Raw genomic sequence first — 22,292 nt, 5'->3', positions numbered from 1 at the left:
TTGAAGCACACGGTATCAACTGGGGATATTGTACAAACAACATTTCAGTGTTGACCAATTCCTGTTTGCTTCACGGATCTAATATCGTGAAATAATCGCCTTTCGACAACAACTGTTGCCATTCACCACCAAGTGGTGGCGGCGACGTCGCCGCAGCCCTTGCGCCAGGCTAGGTACACTTTGAGGCCACATTGCAGTGTAGAACACTCCACTGGCAAGAGGTCACGGGGTATACCCGGGTGTAATGGGTTAACTGATTGAACTGGGCAGAAGCACCACCTGTGCTCGCCCACCTTGCCAGAGATTGCACCCTCCAAACACTCGCACACAGACACATATTTTTTCTTTTTTACTCTGATACCCCGTGCGTGGATTGCAGAACCCAAGGGCAAGGTGAGTGGCTCCCCACTGTTGCACTGCCCGACCCCGTACGCCGTCTACCTGCTCCACCCGTACCGTGAGCATGTCTACCTGTGCACCCAGACGGCCGAGCGGCACTCCGAGTGCCACGCCGCCCTCAAAGACTCCATCCGGCACGTCAACGCAGGTGCGCCCCGCCGTCTTCCGCTCGTCTGCCACCTCACTCTCCCGCTCTCAATCTCTATGTTGCACACTCGAAATGAAGGACGTGGGCAAAGTGCTCCAAATCGAGGGCAAGCACATTTATTTATTGTGGTTAATATTAATCTTGTGAAGAACCGCACCGTCACTCTGTAAAATGCACCAGCGCGTGTTACACGCAGCAATTCTTCCGAGACGCCATTAACCACGTGGCTGGTTTACACGTGCGGTTATTCATTAACCCTGCCAGCCACCTACAGGCCCGACTCGGTCATCACATGCTGCTGTACACACATGCTGCTGTACACACATGCTGCTGTACACACATGCTGCTGTACACACGTGCATTGATGCACTGCACAGCACATCAGGACTTTCACAGAACCACATTTTACTCCTTTGCTGCACAAGGACATAATTAAAAGAGTGGTCCATTCCTAATGTGCCACATCTCACTCTCCTTCTCTCAATCTCTCTCTCTTTCTCGCTCTCAGTCTCTCGCTCTCCCTTTCTCACTTTCTTGCTCTCTCACACTCACTCTCGCTTTCTCACACACTCTGTCTCGCTCTCACTCTGTTATTTAATGGCTTAATTACAGCCAGAATAGTGCTGAACGCTGGAATTACTTTGGCACGCCACATTCATCTCGCCTTATTTTGTCCCACACCTGCCTATAGTGGTGTAGGAATATTGGGTGCAATAACACGGTGATTTTAGAAAGGTGTACCCTTGTGCTCCAGTGGTAGTGCTTTACGCCAATAAACCCTACGCCAAGGCAGCGTGGGAAGATATTGAGTGAGAAATGAATTTCCGAGTGCAACCAATTAGTGTGTGTGTACGTGTGTACATGTGAGCATTTGTATGTGTGCACGCGTGTGCATTTGTAGGTGTCTGTGTGTGCGCGCGTAGTTGTTATGGGGAGCAGTTGTGTCGTGTTTAGTGCAGTAAGCAATGAACCCAGCGACCCGAGTTCGAGCCGAGTTCATCAAGTACAAATGTCTGAATATGTGAAACCAGTCCTGGGCCTTCCCTAGGTCGACGTAGCCTTTAATAAGTACCTGGTGCCATGTGTAAACAAACATCAGAACTTTGGAGACAAAGGCTGCCGAGTGTGGTGCTGCCAAACACCACCTCCTCGTGTGCCATGCCGGCCTGCACAGCTGCTCACTAACAATGCTTGCCCCAAAGCTCGCATTGTTGTACGAGCCAAATAAACTTAAATGGCCAAGACCCTTCTGTAAACAAAAAGTCTCTAAACTCGGTGTGGTTTTACCGAGTAAGTGATTATTATTATTATTTGTTCACGTCATAAATTTTATGTGCTGTTTGCTTTATAAGTATTTCTTAACCTATTTAGTGGGATCTCTGTCTTTGTCTTTGTGTGTGTGTGCGCGCCCTCGCTCTCCTGCATCCTCGTCGCGGCGCAGCGGGCGTTTCCGAAAAGGTGGAGGTGCAGGCGCTGCGCGAGAGCGTGCGTCTCTACCGGCAGGAGGGCGGCGAGTTCGGCACGTGGGCCATGTGTACCGGCACCGAGGTGGAGGTGAGACGTGAGGGGTGGCACGGCTGTCGTCCGGCACACGGGCGGGGTGGGGGGGGGTGCAGAGGAGAGTGTGGTAGCCAAGTCGTCGCGGTGCTCCCCGAGCCGAAGGCTGCAGCCTTAAATTAAACATGTAATTATAAAACTGAAATATTTAAATATTCTTGGTTCTTTCGGTAAAGTCACGTAGAAGGGAAATAATAAAATAATAGTAATATAAAAAAAAACTTTTTTTATTATTTCCCTTCTACGTGACTTTACCGAAAGAACCAAGAATATGAATCCCTGCAGTCACGAAAGCTTTAAATCAAGATGAAATATTTAATTTATGGCTGCAACATTTTTAGTTTCTATTGCGACTTCACGAACGAGCGCCCGCTGCAAAGCGGGACCAGGAACAGGAATTCCGCGAACGGTAACCCCGGACGTCGGGGCCCCGTGAAGGTGGACCACTGGGTTCACCACCCTACCCAGCTGTGGACCACGTGCGGGGAAGAGGGGGGGGGCATGCATATTTATATGGGAAGGGGAAAGGGGGTAAGGGGGAAGATAACTTGCATAGGGGGGGGAGGAAGGGGAGGGGGGCACGGCAGGGAGGGAGAAGGAAATGGAAAGTTGCAACATTTCTAAAAACCCTTCGGTGTGGCACCGTGTTCATCCAGAACAGACCACACCACGTATGAGGACGCAATGCCCGAGTCCACAGATACGAAGGAGACGTTACAGTAATACGTACGTATGTGTGAACGTCCTTCGTGCCGTACGTAGCCAACCGTGCTGCTCCTGCCGCGGTTGTCTGCTTTGACCACCTGAATGGGAAATTGTAGTTGTTGCTCTGCCATCTACATCAGCAGCCGTATGAAAGAAGAAGAACGCAGCCTTGACACAGTCTCGTTTGGCAACTCGTGAATCTCTGAACGCGTTGGAGGAGGAAAGCCTATGCGGGTGATAAAGAGCATCTGAGCTCATCGGATTCCTCCGGTCTAAATCAAGTTTCTGATTCTGAGGAGACTCCGTAATGATATTCTTAGGTTTTTATCGGTAAAGTCACGTATGTAAAACATTAAAATTAATAACAGTAAAATAAATATTTTACTTTTATTATTAAAATTAATGAAAGTAAAATAAATATTTTACTTTTATGAATTGTAATTTTTTTACCTACGTGACTTTACCGAAAAAAACCTAAGAATATTACTCCGTAATGACTTCACTTTTCCCCATGGTGGCTTTGACATTCGGCCTAAGACTGGTCCTGAGGGACTCCGAAGTTCTCTCCTGACTTTGCAAGGTGGCATTTATTATCCTGACTCCCCCGGGTGCAATCGCAGTTTTGATAAATGCTTTGGAGCTTCCGCGGCTTCTCGAGTTGCATACGTTGCTCTGTGCTCGGGCCCCCCGATTTTCTCCTACACAACTCGCATTGTTGTACGAGCCAAATAAACTGAAATGGCCAAGACCCTTGTGTAAACAAAGAGTCTCTAAACTCGGTGTGGTTTTACCGAGTAAGTAGTTTGTATTATTATTATTCGTGCTGTAATTTGTTAATTTAACATAATTAATCGTGAAATTAGCTTTTTAAGTATTTCTTAATCTTTTTTTTACTTTTAAATGTGTTTTTACCGGGTAAGGCCCACTGAGCTATATCGCTCTTTTTCAGAAGCGACCTGGCCACAAGAGATAGTTTAACGAAGTGGCTCATCACGGAGACATTTATAACATCAGCCAAACACTCTAAACGCACGTTGTTTCTAAATATGCAGGAGGAAATCCGGAGGACCCGGATCATTTTAAACTCGCAACTGAACTGAATCCTGGCTTGGGACTACCCAGTGTTGAACTGAAAGTGACATCTGGTGCGGTGTTTCTACGTCAATGCTGGCAAGCCCACCATGCAGGCGTGGTGGTGCTACCCCCACCCCACACACATACCAGGCCCTAAAGTGCAGTACAGTACCAGTTTAACAGGCGTTTGATCATATTTTGCAACTGTTTACCTGGTGGGTGGCACCGTGGTTAGCAATGCATTGCGTTAAGATGTGTGTTTGTGTCTTTTTTTTTGTGCGAGAGTGTGGGTGAGGTCTTTCACGTGGCCTCAACGTGCACATAGCCTGGCACAAGCGCCATGGTGATGTCGCCGCCGCCACTTAGCGGCGAATGGCGGTTATTGTTGAGGTCCTGAACACCTCTCCTAAGTCGACTCAGCCTCAAATGTGTGTGTGTGTGACAGAGAGAGAATGTGTGTATGGGTGTAGTCCAGGAAAAGCCTCCCTCCCTCTAGGTCGACTCGGCCTCAAATATATACACGTGTGTGTGTGTGCCTGGTGACCCGAGTTCAATTCCTGGCCACGGCTAATGCTAGTGCCGAGCAATATTGATATCAGTCCCTCCCCCCTTCACCAACCCGCACTGACCAGGGTGGTGAAGTATGATAAAAACAACAGCCCATGACTGACATGGTCTGGGGAGGGATTCTTCCAGCAATTAATTTCCACTGTCCTGTAAACAAAAATTTTACTTTCATTCACATGGTTAGTGGCAGCATCTTTATCTTCGTCCGTGCACTGTACCCACTCATCAGCAGAATTATAAATGGACACACCAGTTTAGTCGATCGGCAGGTTTGGTGGGGCAAAACGTGGGTACTCCCACCTCGAGGCAGCATGGAAGAGTAGGCCCGTATCTCTAGGACCTTTTTTGCCAGTGTTAAAGTATGAAAAATAAGAATAGGTTTTACCCATCCTGGCAATAAAACCTTGGAGTGGGCATCTCTTGAGTTTTAACGGAAGCCCCTTCCGCCAGCAGTGGAGTAATCAAGTAATTGCAGGGCCGCACCTTTCTAACTGTCGTGCATCCTCGCGTGCATTCCGCAGATCCTCAGTAACCTGGTGATGGAAGATGTCCTCCCCGCGGTGCAAACCAACTTGAAGTCCAAGCTGCGTGGTAAACCCAGCGACCAGCTCAAGGCGTGGATCCAGGTCTGTGGGGCCCGCAGGCACGACGAGCACCTGGTGCACCTGTGTCAAAAACTCGGCATCAGGTGTCCCAGTACATCCACAAACACACGCCGACCACGCCACCTCCCACCTCGTCTGTGGAAGCGCTTGGGTGCATTTGACATCTTTCGCTGAACTTCTTTCAAAAGAAAAGTCTTAAGTTATTTCCAGCTCAAATGAAGATCGAGATGATGCTCCGATATGCTTTTTTTTTTTATAATTCTGAGCCAGTGGTGGGAATTCCACATTCCTATTGTTGGCTTCTCCACAAAGTTGGACTGATTTTATCTACCACGGAGGGATAATGAGCCGTGTCTACCCCCAACCAGGATTTGATCTTACGACCGTCTGATTGCGAGCCGCTCGCTCTAGTGCTGAGTCGCCTATTTTCTGTGACTAAGTCACCTGGCATTTGCCCATTCTCACCAGATATTGAAAAGCTAAGCAGGTTTGAGTCTACACACTGCTTGGGCGAGCAGCCACCACGCAAAAAACTGGTTTTGTCCACTGCCCCCCGGTTGCAATGTTTGCAGAGGGCAGTGCAGAATAATCCACCGTTGTTACTGCACTATGCTCCAAGGTTATGCTTTCCACCTTGAATAACCCACACTCATGTGAGTCGTGAAGTACGGTCAAATATCCTCTATGACCCACACGGCATGGGGACACCCTCATTCAAGAGTGGATTGACAAAAGGGGCTGTACTCGGCACAATGATAGACTGTCATGGAGTACGAATTATTGGCGAGAGGCACTGCCCCTAGAGTACAGGGTACTAATTCTAGATTTGAAGCTTTCGTACAGGGTACGCTTATCCATAATAAAAACCTCCTATTATTGTACCCTGTGCTCCTAAATTATCCCTTGAGCAGGATAATAACAATGATATGCATGGACTCAAAGTTGTTGCAGTATCATGCATCCGCACAAACCATGGCAGCAGATGGGAATACCGGAGGCACAAATGGAAAATTAAATCCTCTCCGGTGTTCGAATGTGGTCACTCGGGACACTCCGCTACTGCAATCAATCATCTGGCCCGACCACCTCAACGGAAAATTAGAGCCGTTGCTGTACCTCAACACCAGCCACACGAAGAAGAAAGTCGAGATGGATGTTGGCTGGGTGCCATAATAATTGTACGGTTGGCGTTCCGGATTGCTCTGGCTGAAATGAAGCACCGGCCGTACAGCCGCACGGGCTCATCGAACCAGATTATCCACTGTCCCCCCTGTGTCATCGTGCTGAACATAACCACTGGTCGGGGGGGCGGGGGAGGCGGGGGGCGGGGAGCAACAAAGACGATCGGCTGTGCGCGCTTCTGTGCCGCAGGTGAAGGACAGCATTTACGGGCAGGTGCGTAACCAGGTGAAGCCCAGGTACCAGGCGCTCGTCAAGGAGTGCGCCGAGGGCCGCCCGAGGGTCGAAGGGCTCGTCCGCTCCGACCTCAACGAGATCCTCGCCTGCAAGGAGCAGCTGCAGCGCAAGATCCGAGGTGCGGGGACGGATGCGCGTTCGACGCTGGGGGCCGGCGCGGTGGTAACGCTTGCGTCCCACGGCAGGGAGTGCCATGGTTAGATTGCCGACTCGGGCGCCTTCCTGTGTGGAGTATTGGATGTTCTCTCTCCCGCTGCTCTGCATGGGTTTCCTCCCGGATTCTCTGGTTTCTTCCCGTAGATAAAACAACTAATATTGCACACGGTCTAACTGGTATTAGCAAAATATCTCAATACTAACCAGCTAGCTGCAAATGACTCAATTGGGATTGCAAATAGCCACATTGTCCCATACTGAAAAAGTTGGCAGAATCCTCCTGAAAAAGAGTAAACAAGCTAAATTAAGTAAATGTGACGGCCGCTGCCTGTTCTATCACCTGTCCCACAGCATTGCCGTGGCGAAGATTCACGTCTCATTCCATGTTTTTTTTTTATAATATTTTAATTAACAGTGAATGCAGAAACGTACATAACCAGGATACGTGACATTCATATGCTACTAACAATTTTATTTTACTAGGTAAGGCCCACTGAGCTATGTAGCTCTTTTCAGAAGCGACGTGGCCACAAATAATGGCCCAATGAAGTGGCTAATCATGTCCGAAATGTGTAGCAGCCAAATACTCTCAATGCACGTTTCTAATTAACCGACACAGATATTCGGCATAGATATCAGGCACAACCCAGTGCAACGCCAATGGTCTCGCTCGTCGCGATCTAGGAAACAACAGGAGAAGCCATAACTCGGTACCAGTGAGAGCCCGGTTTAATCACAGATGGCGTCCTGGACTCAAACCCAGGGTTCTCAGCGGTGACGGCTCAGTGGCCTGACCTCCGCGCCACCTGACCACCACTTAGATTCGCATCTTGAAGAAACGGCCGGGATATTTCGCATCAGCTTAGCGCAGTGTTCTTCATTGCAAGGCCCGCGGGCCACTGGCGAATCCTGACGGCTCCTGACGTGCCCCCCCCCCCCCCCCGAGAATACACAACTTGTGAAAACACCCCCCATAATCATCATCGTGCTGCTGTCAAACCCCAATGGTTTCAACTGTGTAGCGGCCCTCGCACCGATGGTGTTTTATCGGCGAAAGTGGCCTCCCTTCTGAAATTAGTGAAGAATGCTGGTTTTAGTGAGTTGTTTCGTAATCGGGGTGGAGAAGTGAGTTATTGTGTCTCTGCAAGTCTGACTAGTGATGCAAATTTGGAACGAAAACTTTTCTCAATGTGAGAATCTGGCTGACAACGCAGGGATTATTACACGTCCACGTTGTGCGTAGAATCACTGTGGCTGATGAAAATACATAGCTCTCTCTTGAGATATATAGATATAGCAAATGCCTGCACACTTTAATGACCTTGTGAAAAATTAGTATTTCCTCGGTGTGCTGTCTGTCTCTTGTTTGTTCTGTCTGCAGCAATTATAATCAATATTCTGTTGATAGCATTTAATTACTTGGGGATGTAATCTGCATCATAATTGGTGTCCTTTCAGTGAACACATTTTTTGCATACTATCCTTCAGGGTACACGGTGTCTTCAGATGGGCATCTCTCTGTGACTTCCGCTTGGTTGATTGCACACGTATGTGATGATCATAACAATTACTTCGAGTAACTATTCAAGTGTAAGTATGATGCCTAATGTGCAATGCCTGTAAATGTTTTATATGCTTCCCCTGTTTTATTTATGTGTATGTGTGTGGGGAGTGGTGGCGCAGCGGTTAGCACGCTGCGCTATGAACCTGGCGGCCAGAGTTCAATTCCCGCTCGTGGCCAAGATCGGTGATGATTCTCTGAACCGGTCCTGGGCATCCCTTAGGTCGACTCAGCCACTAATGAGTACCTGGTGTAGTGTGTCAACATCAACACTGGGGAGACAAAGGCGGCCGGGCATTGTGCTGGCTACCCACTCCCTCGTGCACTGTGTCAGCATTCATAGGTGTTACTCGCTAACGGCAATTGCCCTTGACAGTCTATTAAAGGCTATATTGGGGATCTTTGTCTCTCTGTGTATGTATATTGAACTTCTTTCACACCGTGCGTAGCCAACCGTGCTTATTGTGCTGTCTATTGTGTCTCTGTGTACATCTAGCCGAGTGCACCTAGCCTGGTACAAGCACTGTGGTCCTGTCACTCCCACTTAGTGGCGAATGGCAGCTGTTGTTTTGTGTGTCCGTACGTGTAGTGATGATGCCGTCGTACAACTACACACTGCCTATAAACTCTGGCCACCCAGGTTCAATCCCAGAGTATACATATCGCCAGTGGCCATTCTCTTCTTGAGAAGCCTTTCACCTGCCCCAGGTCTTTCTTTCCCCCAATGTTTTTTTTTAATTCTGCGATCGTCATCGTGTAATTAGACAAAAAAGCCAGTTCAGAAATCTCACCGAGCAATGAATCCCATATTTCTGAGAACAGCCCCTGGTACATATAATTCACAAGACTTCCAAAAAAGTCCTTCAATAGATTTGTTGCATCACTGTCAAACCGATATTTGTAATTCTCTGAGCTAGACATTAGCCAAATAAAGTGCAAAAACCGAAATGTAATGTTTTTTTTTTGTGTGTGCAGCCATGCGGAGTCCATCAATCTCGGTGCACTTGAATGCTGCCGTTATGATTATTATTTATTACTGGCAAGACCCTGGCAACCCGGTGTGTTGCTGACACCCAGGTCTGATAAGAGGGGGGGGGGGGGGGAAATCGGGTCCAACTCCAAGCTCAAGGGGGCACCCAAATATTACAAGAATACATATTATTTATTTACATGGGAATGAATGTTGGCACCCAGCCAACATTTTGTACTAGGGCCCCAAATATCCGTCTCGCTGACGGCCACCACCACCTTGCTTGCCATATCGGCCAGCTGGCTCTGTGATGGAGTGACCGGCTCAGCAATCGGAGTTCAAATCCTGGTTGGGGGGGGGGGGTTGACTCAGCCATTTATCATGCCGGCGTCCATATGATCAGTTCCACTTTGTGGGGGAGTCAACGGTGATACACTGGCCCTCACATCGTCCCAGGGTCCTGAGATGGCTGGTCTTGGGTCTTGGGTCTTGAGCTACAACTGGCCCCGATCGTCCAGGGAGCTGCCCTTTTATGCCTCGTCCCCAACGAGGGGTGGGGTTGTGTGCACCCCCAGATATCCCACAGAGCACACACAGCCCCCCCCCCCCCCCCCCGTTGGTGGCGCCAAGGGGCTTAAGCGTTTGGGTTGCCTGGGAACCTAGCGCCTGGCGCCAAGGGGCTTAAGCGTCTGGGTTGCCTGGGAACCTAGCGCCTGGTGCCAAGAGGCTTAAGCGTCTGGGTTGCCTGGGAACCTAGCGCCTGGCGCCAAGAGGCTTAAGCGTCTGGGTTGCCTAGGGTCCCAGATCCCCCAGCAGCCCCTCCCCTCTTATGTCACTACATATGGAACGTCACGTGGAACTTCCAGCACTTGGCTCCGTGATTTAAATAGGCGGTGGGCGAGCGCCGTTGACTCTGGCAGCAGCCTTAGTAGGTGCTCGCACGCGGCACTTGCGCCCGACCGTGTGTTCGTGAGAGAGGCTGAGCCGGGGGGGGACCTCTGCACGTGCGTGTGTGAGCACTGGCGCAGCGTCTCGCGCATCTCGCTATGACCCTGGTAACTCGAGTTCGATTCCCGGCTCTCGGCCACCACCAACACCAGGTACGATTACCGTATTTCCCACATATAGCCCGCATACGCATTTATGCGGGAAAATACGGTATTTGAACGAGTCCTGGGTCTCCTCTAGGTTCGACTCGGCCTCAAATGAGTACCTGGTGTGATGTGAAAACATTGCCACTAGGGAGAAAAAGGCGGTGTGGCGTGGCATGGCGTGGCGTTGGCCACCCACCCCCCTCGTGTGCTGTGCCGATCTTCACAGGTGCTCGCGAACAGCACTTGCCCAATAGTCTGTTAAGTCTATACGGGGGATCTTTGTCTGTGTATTTACAGCTTGGGTCGCCCCCAGCGCCGAGCCGTTCTGGAGGAGCCAGGTGCAGCAGGATTTGCCAACTTTGCTCGAGAGCCTCGCGGACCCCGTGGGCGAGGGCTTCTCCCAGCTGCGCGTTCTCTTCATCGGCAAAACCTCCGAGATCATCGCCGAGGTCAAGAACGGCGCCAATAACGACCAGATCGGCAAGGTAAGGGCCTCTGCCGTCACCGCCGGATACCCTCCACTGGAATGTTGACCGCTACGGGATTCGACGGCGTTCTACGTAGAGCGAGCAGTTCACATTCGGTAGGTCGCGGGTTCTAATCCTGCTTCGGGTTGACTTGGTGGCCCCATCATCCCTCGGTGGTCTATGAAATGACCACCACTTTGTTGGGAAGTTGAGTTGGTTGTCCAATGTAGAGGTTTGCTCCTGCCACAGGGATGTATGAATTTCCACCACTGGTGGTCCTCATTTTATCAAAGGGGCAAAGTCAACCCCCAACCCGGCTTTGAACTCACAAATTTAGATCACCAGCCGTGGGCTCTACCGCTGAGCCAACGTTAATAGGCGCTCACTAACATCACCAACCCCTACAGTGTTTAAAGTGTCAAATGTGGGATCGTTGTGCCGTGAATGACCTTGGCTAGTTTCCAGGCAGGTTGCAGTGGGCTCCTAGTTGCTCAAAGCTGTTTGCACCTCCGATTGCACCCCCTGTCACACGGTTGGCTGCGTGCAGTGCGAAAGAAGTTCAACATGCTGACGTACAAAGCAGCACTCTCCGCTTAAGGACTGCCTGCGTGCGTGTGCGTGCGTGATCCCCTGTACGGCACAGCTGATGTCCAAGCTGAAAGTTCTTCCGTACAACGTGGTGGCCATGCAGCCCAGCTACAAGAATGTGGAGGGGCTGTGGGAGCACAAAGAGAGGCTGCGTCAGACGTTCAATTTCACGACACTCGACACGCTCATCGACCACGCTCAGCGACTCATGCAGCAGGTGAAGCATGTGCTCCCCCCACTCCCCCCGCTTCCCCCCCCCCCCATCTCACCCCCCCCCCCCCACATCCTATTAGCACGGTTGGCTACGTACGTTGCAAAAGAAGACATTAATACTTACGTTTCCCACGTGTGTGGCTGCTTGGGTGCTATCTAAAACACGTTTGCTATGCCCGTGAAAATAATTGCTCCTGCATGGGAATTTGAAAGACATTGCGCAAGAGGCGACTGTCCGACTCGTGTCCACGTGCAGATTGAAGTGGGGGGCCGTGGCGGGGAGGGGGGGTACCTCCCCCCTGCTTTGCCTTATGAGTGCTCGGTGTGGGTGCTTGGCCCCCACCGGAATGTCATCTCGACACCGCACTGCTCCGTGTGCTTTTATCGCCGGAGACATTTTTTACAAGGCCCTAAGGAGAACCAGGGGGGGACCCCTGTGTATTTGTCGAGATTATTCGCCGATATCCACAGCGACAGGCTCACTTAGTATCACACTGTGGGGGCCGTTGGCCCCCGGGGTCCCTCCCGCCTGCATCCCCTATTTCGTTTACGTTACCCCACCTCCCTATTGCCCGCTACGGTTTCGCCGGCATTCGAACGCGACGCCCCTACTGTTACAGCCTCGCGCCGCGCTCCCACGCTGCGAGCATACGTGCGCACATCATCGTCAATCAAACGCCGTGCTCGCAGTATAGCCCTGTGCGGCACGTTCCCAATGCGCATCCGTATCCGACACGTAACGAACGTACGCACACACACACCGCTTCGTGCACTCCAACTCCACACGGACTACTCAAGTTACGATCGCGCACCTGTATCACACACGGAGTGAGCACACACGACACCCACTCTCGCACCGCGCTGCGCAACGCTCCCCCGAGGCGAGCCGCAGCACTACAGGATCACTGCGTACACACGCGCACCCACACGCTCACACTGCACGACAAGATCACGCGAGACCACGCTTCGCTATTAATGATTTATTATATGTTACCTGCGACTTGATGTTGAATCAGTGAGTCGACGAGGCTGGCCTATTCCACCCAAACCTGTACCTATTCCCTATTTATCGGCTTACGCTACCCTACTTCACCTCTCCACTTACTGTTTGGTGCTCGCGGAGGTTCGCTGCTCTCTGCGCTAACAGCGCACCTCGATGCGTCGCACGGACGTCCGGGTCGCTGGCTGGAGCTGCTGCTGATCCGCTGGCCTGGAGAGAAGCCCCCTATTTCCCCTCTGCGCCCCTCTATTTATCCTCCCTACCTCAAAGGGGATGCTGCGCTAAACAATGGGCTCGCGATCCTCTAGCACGCGCACGGCGGTTCTGGGCGCTGTTGATATGCTAATCAGTGTGCTGCGTGCAAGGCGTAAATCCTAATTAATCCCTTACCCTCCCTAACAATGGGGCCTGCGCGCTCAAGCGCAATTATCCCAACCCTCCATGACTATGCGCAACAGCCCCTGTGATCCCGTTATTCATGCTGTCCCGTGCCTCCCCTGCTTGCCCCGTCGACTCGTGGGGGTGTGTGTGGGGGGAAATGCGCCTCAACCGCGGTGGCCGAATGCCCCACGCCGCGACCACACCATATTAAGGCCGGCCGCAGCGCCGCGGTGCCACGTAGCACGGGGGAGGTCATCCCATTCCCTGATCGCCGGAAACCGTGAGAATTAATCCCGATAAGGGTCTCTCGGATAAAAACCGGTCGGCCAGGCGACCTCCCCTCGGAGCTCTATGGGGGGGGGGGGGAAATGAGTGCGGGTGTGTTCATGTGAGGTGAGGTGAGGGGGACGCGGGGTCGGCTCCGTTGCTTGGTGGTGGCGAGGTCAGGGATTTGGTGCCTGCCGAACGGCTTCGCGGCGGCGGCATCACATAGCCCCCCGAGGTGCCAGTCCCCGTCCCGGGTTGACTGGAGCACCTCGCTTGGGCCGCGCCCACGAGGAAACGTTGCGGGGTCCGGGGGATCCGTCCGGACCTGGTAGCTGGCCTCGGGGCGGGTGGTTCCGTCCTCTGTAGCTCCTGCGGCGGTCTCCTCCTCCACTCCAGCGGCTCTCCCCGTCCTCCGGCACCTGTGGGCTGGGGCACAAACTCAGCAGCGGAAGGGTTTAGTGGCCGTCGTCCGCGCCGTCTCCGGACTGGATCGGGGCATCTCGGGGGCCCGGCGGGGCCCATGTAGTGTGCGAGGCCCCCCAAAACGAGGGGTGCGGGTACTCCGGGATTTCGGGGCTTTCGGGTGACGGAGTCCTCTCTCGCCGGGGCCGCTTTCCATGGTTTTAAGCGGCGGACATTGACCACCGTCTCTCGACCCCTCTCCCCGCCATAAATTAGTACCGTCCAGGGGGATATCTGCCGCACCACGGTCCAGGGTCCCTGCCAGTAGGTCGTCAGTTTCCCCACCTGCCCGGCCCCGACGCGAGGGGTGTGTAGCCACACCTTAGTGCCTGTCAGGAATAAGGGGGGTTCCATGCGGGGTCGGGTGCCCTGTTCCTGCCGCCGATGCGCGGCTTCCCCTTGCGGGTATGCTCGGCCTCGGGCTTCTCGCAGGGTCTCCAACAGGTGTTCCACGGGGCGGCTTCCCTCCTCCGGCTGGGGGGAAGGGACGCCGAATAGCAGATCTGCGGGTAAACGGGACTCACGGCCGAACATCATTAAAAACGGGGTTTGTCCCGTCGACGTGTGTACGGTGGTGGCGTAGGCGAAAAGGGCGTAGGGGAGGTGTTCGTCCCAATCCCGTTGATTTGCGGCCGCCATACGTTTGAGTTTCCCTGCTAGGGTCTGATTCATGCGCTTTACCATACCGTTCGCTTGGGGGTGGTACGCTGTGGTTCGGTCCTTCTGGATTCCGAATTCTCGGCACAGTGCCTGGAACAGCTCGGCCTCGAACTCGCTACCCTGGTCGGTGAGGACTCGTTCTGGGATCCCGTGCTTGAGTACGTAATGTTCCACGAATGCCCGGGCCACCACCAAGGCCGTTTTATCAGGGATGGCCACTGCCACGGGGTAGCGGGTGAAATACTCTACTGCGACTAGAATATACCGGTTGCCTCGATGGGATCGTGGGAATGGCCCCTGTAGATCGATCCCGACCAGCTGATTCGTGCGGCTGACGTGGAACGGCCTTAGGGGTACCTGGTATCGTGCCGGTTTCGGCCCGCACTGCTGACAGGCGCGGCAGCCCTGTACCCAGGCCGCTACGTCTTGTGCCAATTTGGGCCAGAGATACTGGCGACGCAGGGTCTCTCGAGTGCGTCGTTCCCCATCGTGGCCCCCGAGTGGGTGGTCATGCACCAGCCGTAGCAGCTGGGGTCGCACCTGGGCAGGAACACAGATGCACCCCGGCTGGCCGGCCTCGGTTAACTCCCGTACCACTCCGTTCTGCACACACAACCGGGCATACAAACCGCTCCAGGGTCCTGGTAGGGCGCTCTTTTCCTCCCGCAGTGCCGCCTCCACGGCCGCCAGATCCGGATCTCGCTGCTGGGTCTGTCTCAGCTGCTCGTCGTTCAGGCCCGGGAAGGCGCAGCCGACGTCCTCCTGGATCCGTCCGATCGGGTCCCGAGCCGCGGGTCCCGCGCTTGCCGGGCGGTCGACGGGATCCTCGGTGCCACCCGTGAGGGTCTCTGTGGCGCACACTGCACTCTCTCTCGCTGGGGGGGGGTCAGTGGCCGCGGCCTCTCGGGGGTCCGTTGCTTGCCGGCAGCGTCCCCCCGTGAAACAGGGGCAGGCCTCCTCCGCCCTTGTCTCGACGTACACCGTGGGCCGCCTCGACAAGGCGTCCGCGTTTGCATGCGTCCGGCCAGCCCGATACTCGATTTGCAGGTTGTACTCCTGCAACTGCGCCAACCAACGGGCCATCTGCCCCCGCGGCTCCTTGAATGTAAGAAGGAACTGAAGAGCATAATGGTCAGTGCGTACGCGACATCTCCTGCCGTACAAATACGGCCGGAACTGCTTACATGCGAAAATCACGGCGTACAACTCTTGGCGGGTCACGCAATAGTTCAGCTCGGCCCCACTCAGGGTCCGGCTGGCGTACGCGATGACTCGTTCCGTCCCATCCTGTACCTGTGACAACACCGCGCCCAGCCCGCTGCTGCAGGCGTCGGTGTCCAAAATAAAATCGGTGGTAAAATCGGGGAAAGCGAGGGTGGGGGCGTGGGTGAGGTGGTCTTTGAGAGTGGTGAAGGCCGTCTGGCAGGCCCCCGTCCACTGATAGGGGTGCTTAGGGGAGGTGAGTTGGGTGAGGGGGCGTGCAATCTCGCTGAATCCCTTTACAAATCGACGATAATAGGTGGCGAGCCCCAAAAATGATCTGATCTCCGTCAGGTTCCTCGGCCGCGGCCAATCCACTACGGCACGCACCTTCTCCGGATCGGTACGCACGCCTGCCTCGCTGACGCGATGCCCGAGGTACCCCACCTCACGTTGTGCGATGTAACACTTACGTGGCTTGAGCTTGAGATGAGCCGCTCGCAGTCGCTGGAACACCTCTCGTAGCCTGGACCAATGCTCAGACAAAGATCTACTGAACACGATCACATCGTCCAAGTAAATCAGGCACTGTTCCCATTGCAAACCCCGCATCACCAACTCCATCAGCCGCTGGAACGTCGCGGGCGCATTGGTGAGTCCGAACGGGAGTACTCGAAACTCGAATAGTCCCATCGGGGTGGTGAAGGCGGTTTTTGACCGATCCTCCTCCGCCATCTCCACCTGCCAGTACCCGGACGCGAGATCGAGGGTGGAAAAATATCGCGCTCCGGCGAGGCTGTCAAAAGTGTCGTCGATGCGGGGTCTGGGGAAGGCGTCGCCGAGCGTGACTGCGTTCAATTTACGGTAATCGACGCAGAACCGGGTTGACCCATCCTTTTTCGTTACTAGTACCACCGGGGCTGACCAGGGGCTCGCCGAGGGCTGAATTATGTTATCGCGAAGCATGTCCCCAACCGCCTCTTTGATTTGGGTTGGGGGGCCTCTTTCCCTTGGGGGTGCGGGGGATCGTCCCGCTTCTGACACCAATATGTGGGGGCCATTGGCCCCCGGGGTCCCTCCCGCCTGCATCCCCTATTTCGTTTACGTTACCCCACCTCCCTATTACCCGCTACGGTTTCGCCGGCATTCGAACGCGACGCCCCTACTGTTACAGCCTCGCGCCGCGCTCCCACGCTGCGAGCATACGTGCGCACATCATCGTCAATCAAACGCCGTGCTCGCAGTATAGCCCTGTGCGGCACGTTCCCAATGCGCATCCGTATCCGACACGTAACGAACGTACGCACACACACACCGCTTCGTGCACTCCAACTCCACACGGACTACTCAAGTTACGATCGCGCACCTGTATCACACACGGAGTGAGCACACACGACACCCACTCTCGCACCGCGCTGCGCAGCGCTCCCCCGAGGCGAGCCGCAGCACTACAGGATCACTGCGTACACACGCGCACCCACACGCTCACACTGCACGACAAGATCACGCGAGACCACGCTTCGCTATTAATGATTTATTATATGTTACCTGCGACTTGATGTTGAATCAGTGAGTCGACGAGGCTGGCCTATTCCACCCAAACCTGTACCTATTCCCTATTTATCGGCTTACGCTACCCTACTTCACCTCCCCACTTACTGTTTGGTGCTCGCGGAGGTTCGCTGCTCTCTGCGCTAACAGCGCACCTCGATGCGTCGCACGGACGTCCGGGTCGCTGGCTGGAGCTGCTGCTGATCCGCTGGCCTGGAGAGAAGCCCCCTATTTCCCCTCTGCGCCCCTCTATTTATCCTCCCTACCTCAAAGGGGATGCTGCGCTAAACAATGGGCTCGCGATCCTCTAGCACGCGCACGGCGGTTCTGGGCGCTGTTGATATGCTAATCAGTGTGCTGCGTGCAAGGCGTAAATCCTAATTAATCCCTTACCCTCCCTAACAATGGGGCCTGCGCGCTCAAGCGCAATTATCCCAACCCTCCATGACTATGCGCAACAGCCCCTGTGATCCCGTTATTCATGCTGTCCCGTGCCTCCCCTGCTTGCCCCGTCGACTCGTGGGGGTGTGTGTGGGGGGAAATGCGCCTCAACCGCGGTGGCCGAATGCCCCACGCCGCGACCACACCATATTAAGGCCGGCCGCAGCGCCGCGGTGCCACGTAGCACGGGGGAGGTCATCCAATTCCCTGATCGCCGGAAACCGTGAGAATTAATCCCGATAAGGGTCTCTCGGATAAAAACCGGTCGGCCAGGTGACCTCCCCTCGGAGCTCTATGGGGGGGGGGGGGGGGAAATGAGTGCGGGTGTGTTCATGTGAGGTGAGGTGAGGGGGACGCGGGGTCGGCTCCGTTGCTTGGTGGTGGCGAGGTCGGGGATTTGGTGCCTGCCGAACGGCTTCGCGGCGGCGGCATCACAACACCACTGCATGTAGTGTTGCCCCACCATTAACGTCACGAGATTATCAATGCTTGTATATTAATTGTGGTCTTTTAACTTTTGTTTGAGGTTTTTTCTTCTATTATTTGTTTTTTTAATGAATAGATTCTGCTTTTAAAATCATTGAACTAGTGTTTAATTAGTGGCCTTGTAAAATACTTTAGTGAAATTAAACTACCAATCCCTAGTTTTATAGAAAGACCTGTGCCCCACAGCTCGTAAGAAATTTGGCCCCGTAACAATCTTACACCTTGTCCCTGTCCCCCACCCTCCCCCGAACAAAAACATGACTTAGAACGTTAACTCGTGGTTTATTTGTCTTCAGGGCTCTACTTGCCACTGACAGCAAAGACGTTTTCTGTCGTCGTTTCTAAAAACGTGAGAGCAAAGCGCCGTCCCTGAGGCTGTCCCCAGAGTCGAAGATGCCAGCACGTTTGCGTCCATGCACAGCATCATCTGGCTTTAGCACCGTTCAGAGGCCTTGTCACGTGCAATCCACAATACCAAATGGACGCAAACCACAAAAGCATTCCCGATTCTCAGTGCGGGCTTGCTAGGATAAATTAAATGCTTTAAGCAGCAGCTCGGGCAAGAATATTCGTGCCTCGTTGTGAAAGCTTGCTAAGGATATTTGCGGCGAATTTAAGCAGCCCAAGGGGGGTGACATTTCCACAATTGCAACAGCGCAAATCCACGGAGCCGCACGGCCCCCAAATCTGCGGTCTACTGTCCTCTGAGGAGACGCCACAGCACCGTACGGCTCGTATGAGGCAGGCCCGCTGCTCACTGTGTAACGCAGGATGGTTTAACGCTTGCCACTGAAAATCCACGACTTCACTCCTGGGGAGTGGTGCGTGGGCAATGTGTGATTAATATCCCACGCGTTGCGCCGAGAACAGCTTCGTAAAGTCAGCGTTTTTTTGTGGCTGCGGTTTATGCCACACACTCGCTCACACGCGCAGTGAAAGTTTGGATTTATCGAGTGTCTTACAAGCAGCTGCGTCTCAATACGCTGCACAAAGAGTGGGGCCCATGTGCATGACTGGGAAGCACCGAAAACAGGGGAGCTCTAGATTTTTATATTTTAAACACTTTATATGTAGCAACGTGTCATTGTCAGAGGCGAAGAAGAAAGTATTTGGCCTAGGCTTATAATAGAAGCAGGGAATATGCATTACAGATGGCTGGAGAGAGGGAGTTGCAGATGCTGGGGTCCGTAGTAGAGAAGCGGTGATATCCTTCGGAGGAGAGAAGTAGGCCGGGGCAAGTCGACGTAGGATCTCGAGGCCTGCAAGTGAAGTCTTGTAGGGGAGTCCAGGATCGCATTGGGAGGCAGTGGAGGGATCAGAGTATCGGTGCGATGTCGCATTTATGGGCACGGCGGAAGAGTCTTGTGGCGGCATTCGTGGATTGTTTGTAGTTCTCAGAAGAGCGACTTGAGGAGGTCGTTGATAAGCGAGTTGTGGCTGTCAAGGCGGGGGGTGATGGTACGTGACGGCATTGATGCAAGAGGTGATCATTGAAAATCGTAACCGATGATGCGATGTCTCTCGCAGTTGCTGGACAGCGCTGTGCACACCTTTGAGCAGCTGACACATCACAACATGTCCAAGGGCTCCGGGAATGCACTGACATCCCTCCTGCAAAAGGCACAGGACCGTGTGCTCAAGGTACCACAGTTCTCAGAATTTTTTTTTTCACTTTTCACCCATTGCCTCCATGCATACATCATTTTCGTGCCACTGCTGGTTGAAGGCACCTCCTCTAGAGGGGGGGGGAGCTCTAAACAAGAGCCCCAGCCACCCCTTGAGGGTGCGTTGGCCTACTCTTCCCGTACTAACACCACGATGACTGGGGGCGTGGACACGTGATCTCCCTGTGTGTTGTGGCCTTCGTGACCTGGGGATATTTTGGGGCGGGGGGGCGTGTGGCGGTGGGAGGGCAGAGCGCACAGGGACGAGTGATATCAATTGGGGGGCAGCAATACCAAAGGCGGTTCGGAGACACTGGTTCAGGCAAACTAACTCGGCAGAGTGGGTGAGTCTTTAAGAATGCAGGTGGGAATTTCTCTTGAGTAGGCGTACGGTGATGCGAAAATCCGTGGCCCAAAGTGCGGATGAAACGGTCTGTCAGAGATCCTCCTGTCATTGAGAAACGACACATCCAAGGCGGCGTGCACTTAACCCTCACGACCCGGGGAAATATTTGAACACACGTCACACCACCGCCTGCCCCTTCACTGCAGAAAACAGGTGCCGTGCTTCGTGCTGTGGAAAGAATTTGTTCCACACCTAACATGAGGTGCACCCCAAGGTTAGATCTCCCCCACTCGCCACCATCCTCGGATCTTGTCATTTGATAAAGTCATACCTGACTTGCCTTTATCCCCCTTGCATCTATGCGTGCACCTCGGATTCATACCATGGAATGCACGTAGTAAAGCTTTTTTTATAGCTAAAAACGCCTCCGGTTGGAAATGCATTTCTTGTGGCATTGCTCGGTACGAGGCACTTGCCGCTGAGGCTTGCCTACCGACGTCACAGACGACCTGCCCACGCCGTGTTTGTCATCGTGGCGCTTGGTGAAGGGCGGCGAGGGGGGGAGCGGGGGGGGGGATAAAAAGTGGGTGGCCAAATTATCGATGCTTCCCAAGCGTGTGCTGTAGCATTAAATACAAATTTAAGGCTGCAACATTTTAAAAACTCTCCAGTGTGCAACTGTGGTCATTCAGAACTAAGTTTCCCCCCCCCGGTGGTGGTTTCCGATGAGTCACTGGAGCCACACCCGCCCCAAAAAATTACCCAAACCACTGAAGTGTTGAAGCGCCGGCAAATGTGCCACAGGCGTCTTAAGGTGGCCGGGACTCGGCAAAACAAGAAAACATTGGGGCCGTTCGGTACGTGTAAATATAAAAGCTTGCAAAAAAAACTAAATCGTCTTCAACGCAGCTTGTCTTATTTGATTTGCGTCCGGTTGTTGATGCAAGAACTTTTACAAAATGATTGCATTTACATTATAATGGTCAATACGTGGTCTCCTCTCTGTGCTGGAACCAGTGTGGTGTTCAATTCTATTCTCTCACCTTTTTTCTGAAAATTTTATTTGGATTACATTCCTGTTCCCCCTCCCAATTCTCCCCGTTGTAACCTTTATCTATCGAACATTTATATATATGGAGTGGTATCTCTTGTAATCTCTCATTTACTTGATACAGCTGTCGGGCTGTGACAGTTCCGCCTGAAGACGGAAGCTTGTGTTGCCTCCGAAACGTCGTGATTTTTATTTTATTTTACTTTTAATAATTTTAATTTTTTACCTACGTGACTTTACCGAAAAAAACCTAAGAATATGAACATTTCCGCTCCCTGCCTATTTCATATTTATCTCAAATATTTGTTGAATGTAGTAATTCTTCCCATTTTTCTATGCTACACCTTCCTGTCTCTCCCCGTGTCAATTCCCCCCCCCCCCCCCCAGAAATACGACTATGACAGCAGCACTGTGAGGAAGAAGTTCTTCCAAGAGGCTTTGCTACAAATCACCTTCCCTTGCGTTCTCAAGAAGCTGGCACCCACTTGTAAACAGGTAAGGTAGCAGCATTGCCGATGCCACATTTTTTACATTGCATAAAAAACATTCATCGGTTCCTAATGCAGAAGGGGATGTGTTTTTTTGTACACGTTTTTGTGGGTTTTTTTTTCAACTTGTGGTTTTCCGGCCTCTGCTGTTTTTCTCCTACTAATTGGTTTTCATAGCAGATGTTTCGTTATCTGAACGGCATTGACTATGAAATTGTGACTGCTTGTATCACAAAGGCAAGATTATGTCTCCATGTACTGACCCTGCATTTATCCACTGTTTAAATGCCTCGAACTCCAAGAGCCTAAAATGATACCTCTTCTCAACCGTTTAAAGGGAACCCCCTGTGGCAGCTGTGCATGTGTGACACGTGGTAAAAATGTGCATTCGTCTGAGATAGGGGGCGATGATTGCTATGCGTTATCCCAGGAGTTATTTGCAGGTAATTTTTCAAAATTTGGTAAATTTTGACTGGCACTAGTTCACAATGGCCTAATCTTCTCAAATGAGGCAATGGGGTTTTGAACGTCTAAAGTGAAGCAGACGGCTCTTATCTCATGGCTGATACACCCGCAGTATCAACTGTGTGCGCCGTGGTCTGTTTGTGGCAGTTTGAGTGGTACCACTCAATAGAGGGGGAATAAGAGATGGTCAGAAGCTTTTTTTACTTTTTCAAATGAAAGTGATCTTCGCAGGATAACAACGGTACCTTTACTTGGATGCTGACTTTGAAGGTTACTTTAAAGGGTTACATTTTCAGTTATCCAAATGTGT

At 52.7% G+C, this 22,292-nt stretch overlaps 1 protein-coding gene across 1 annotated transcript in view; it reads left to right on the top strand.

Annotated features, from left to right (window-relative positions):
* LOC133341836 (protein Niban 2-like) overlaps positions 1-22,292 on the top strand; it is a 52,631-nt gene that overhangs the window by 24,503 nt on the left and 5,836 nt on the right. The window contains exons 5-12 of the mRNA XM_061550610.1: positions 380-547; positions 1,989-2,101; positions 4,972-5,076; positions 6,427-6,589; positions 10,550-10,737; positions 11,363-11,524; positions 19,496-19,609; positions 21,417-21,524. Of these exons, the coding sequence (XP_061406594.1) occupies positions 380-547; positions 1,989-2,101; positions 4,972-5,076; positions 6,427-6,589; positions 10,550-10,737; positions 11,363-11,524; positions 19,496-19,609; positions 21,417-21,524 (1,121 nt within the window). The remainder of the gene's footprint in view (positions 1-379; positions 548-1,988; positions 2,102-4,971; positions 5,077-6,426; positions 6,590-10,549; positions 10,738-11,362; positions 11,525-19,495; positions 19,610-21,416; positions 21,525-22,292) is intronic.

This window comes from Lethenteron reissneri, chromosome 12 (assembly GCF_015708825.2).
Source record: "Lethenteron reissneri isolate LAM-NWPU_2019-01 chromosome 12, ASM1570882v1, whole genome shotgun sequence".
Lineage (NCBI taxonomy): Eukaryota > Metazoa > Chordata > Hyperoartia > Petromyzontiformes > Petromyzontidae > Lethenteron > Lethenteron reissneri.
The sequence above is the reverse complement of the archived record's forward strand: the minus strand, read 5'-3'. Positions and strand labels throughout refer to the sequence as shown.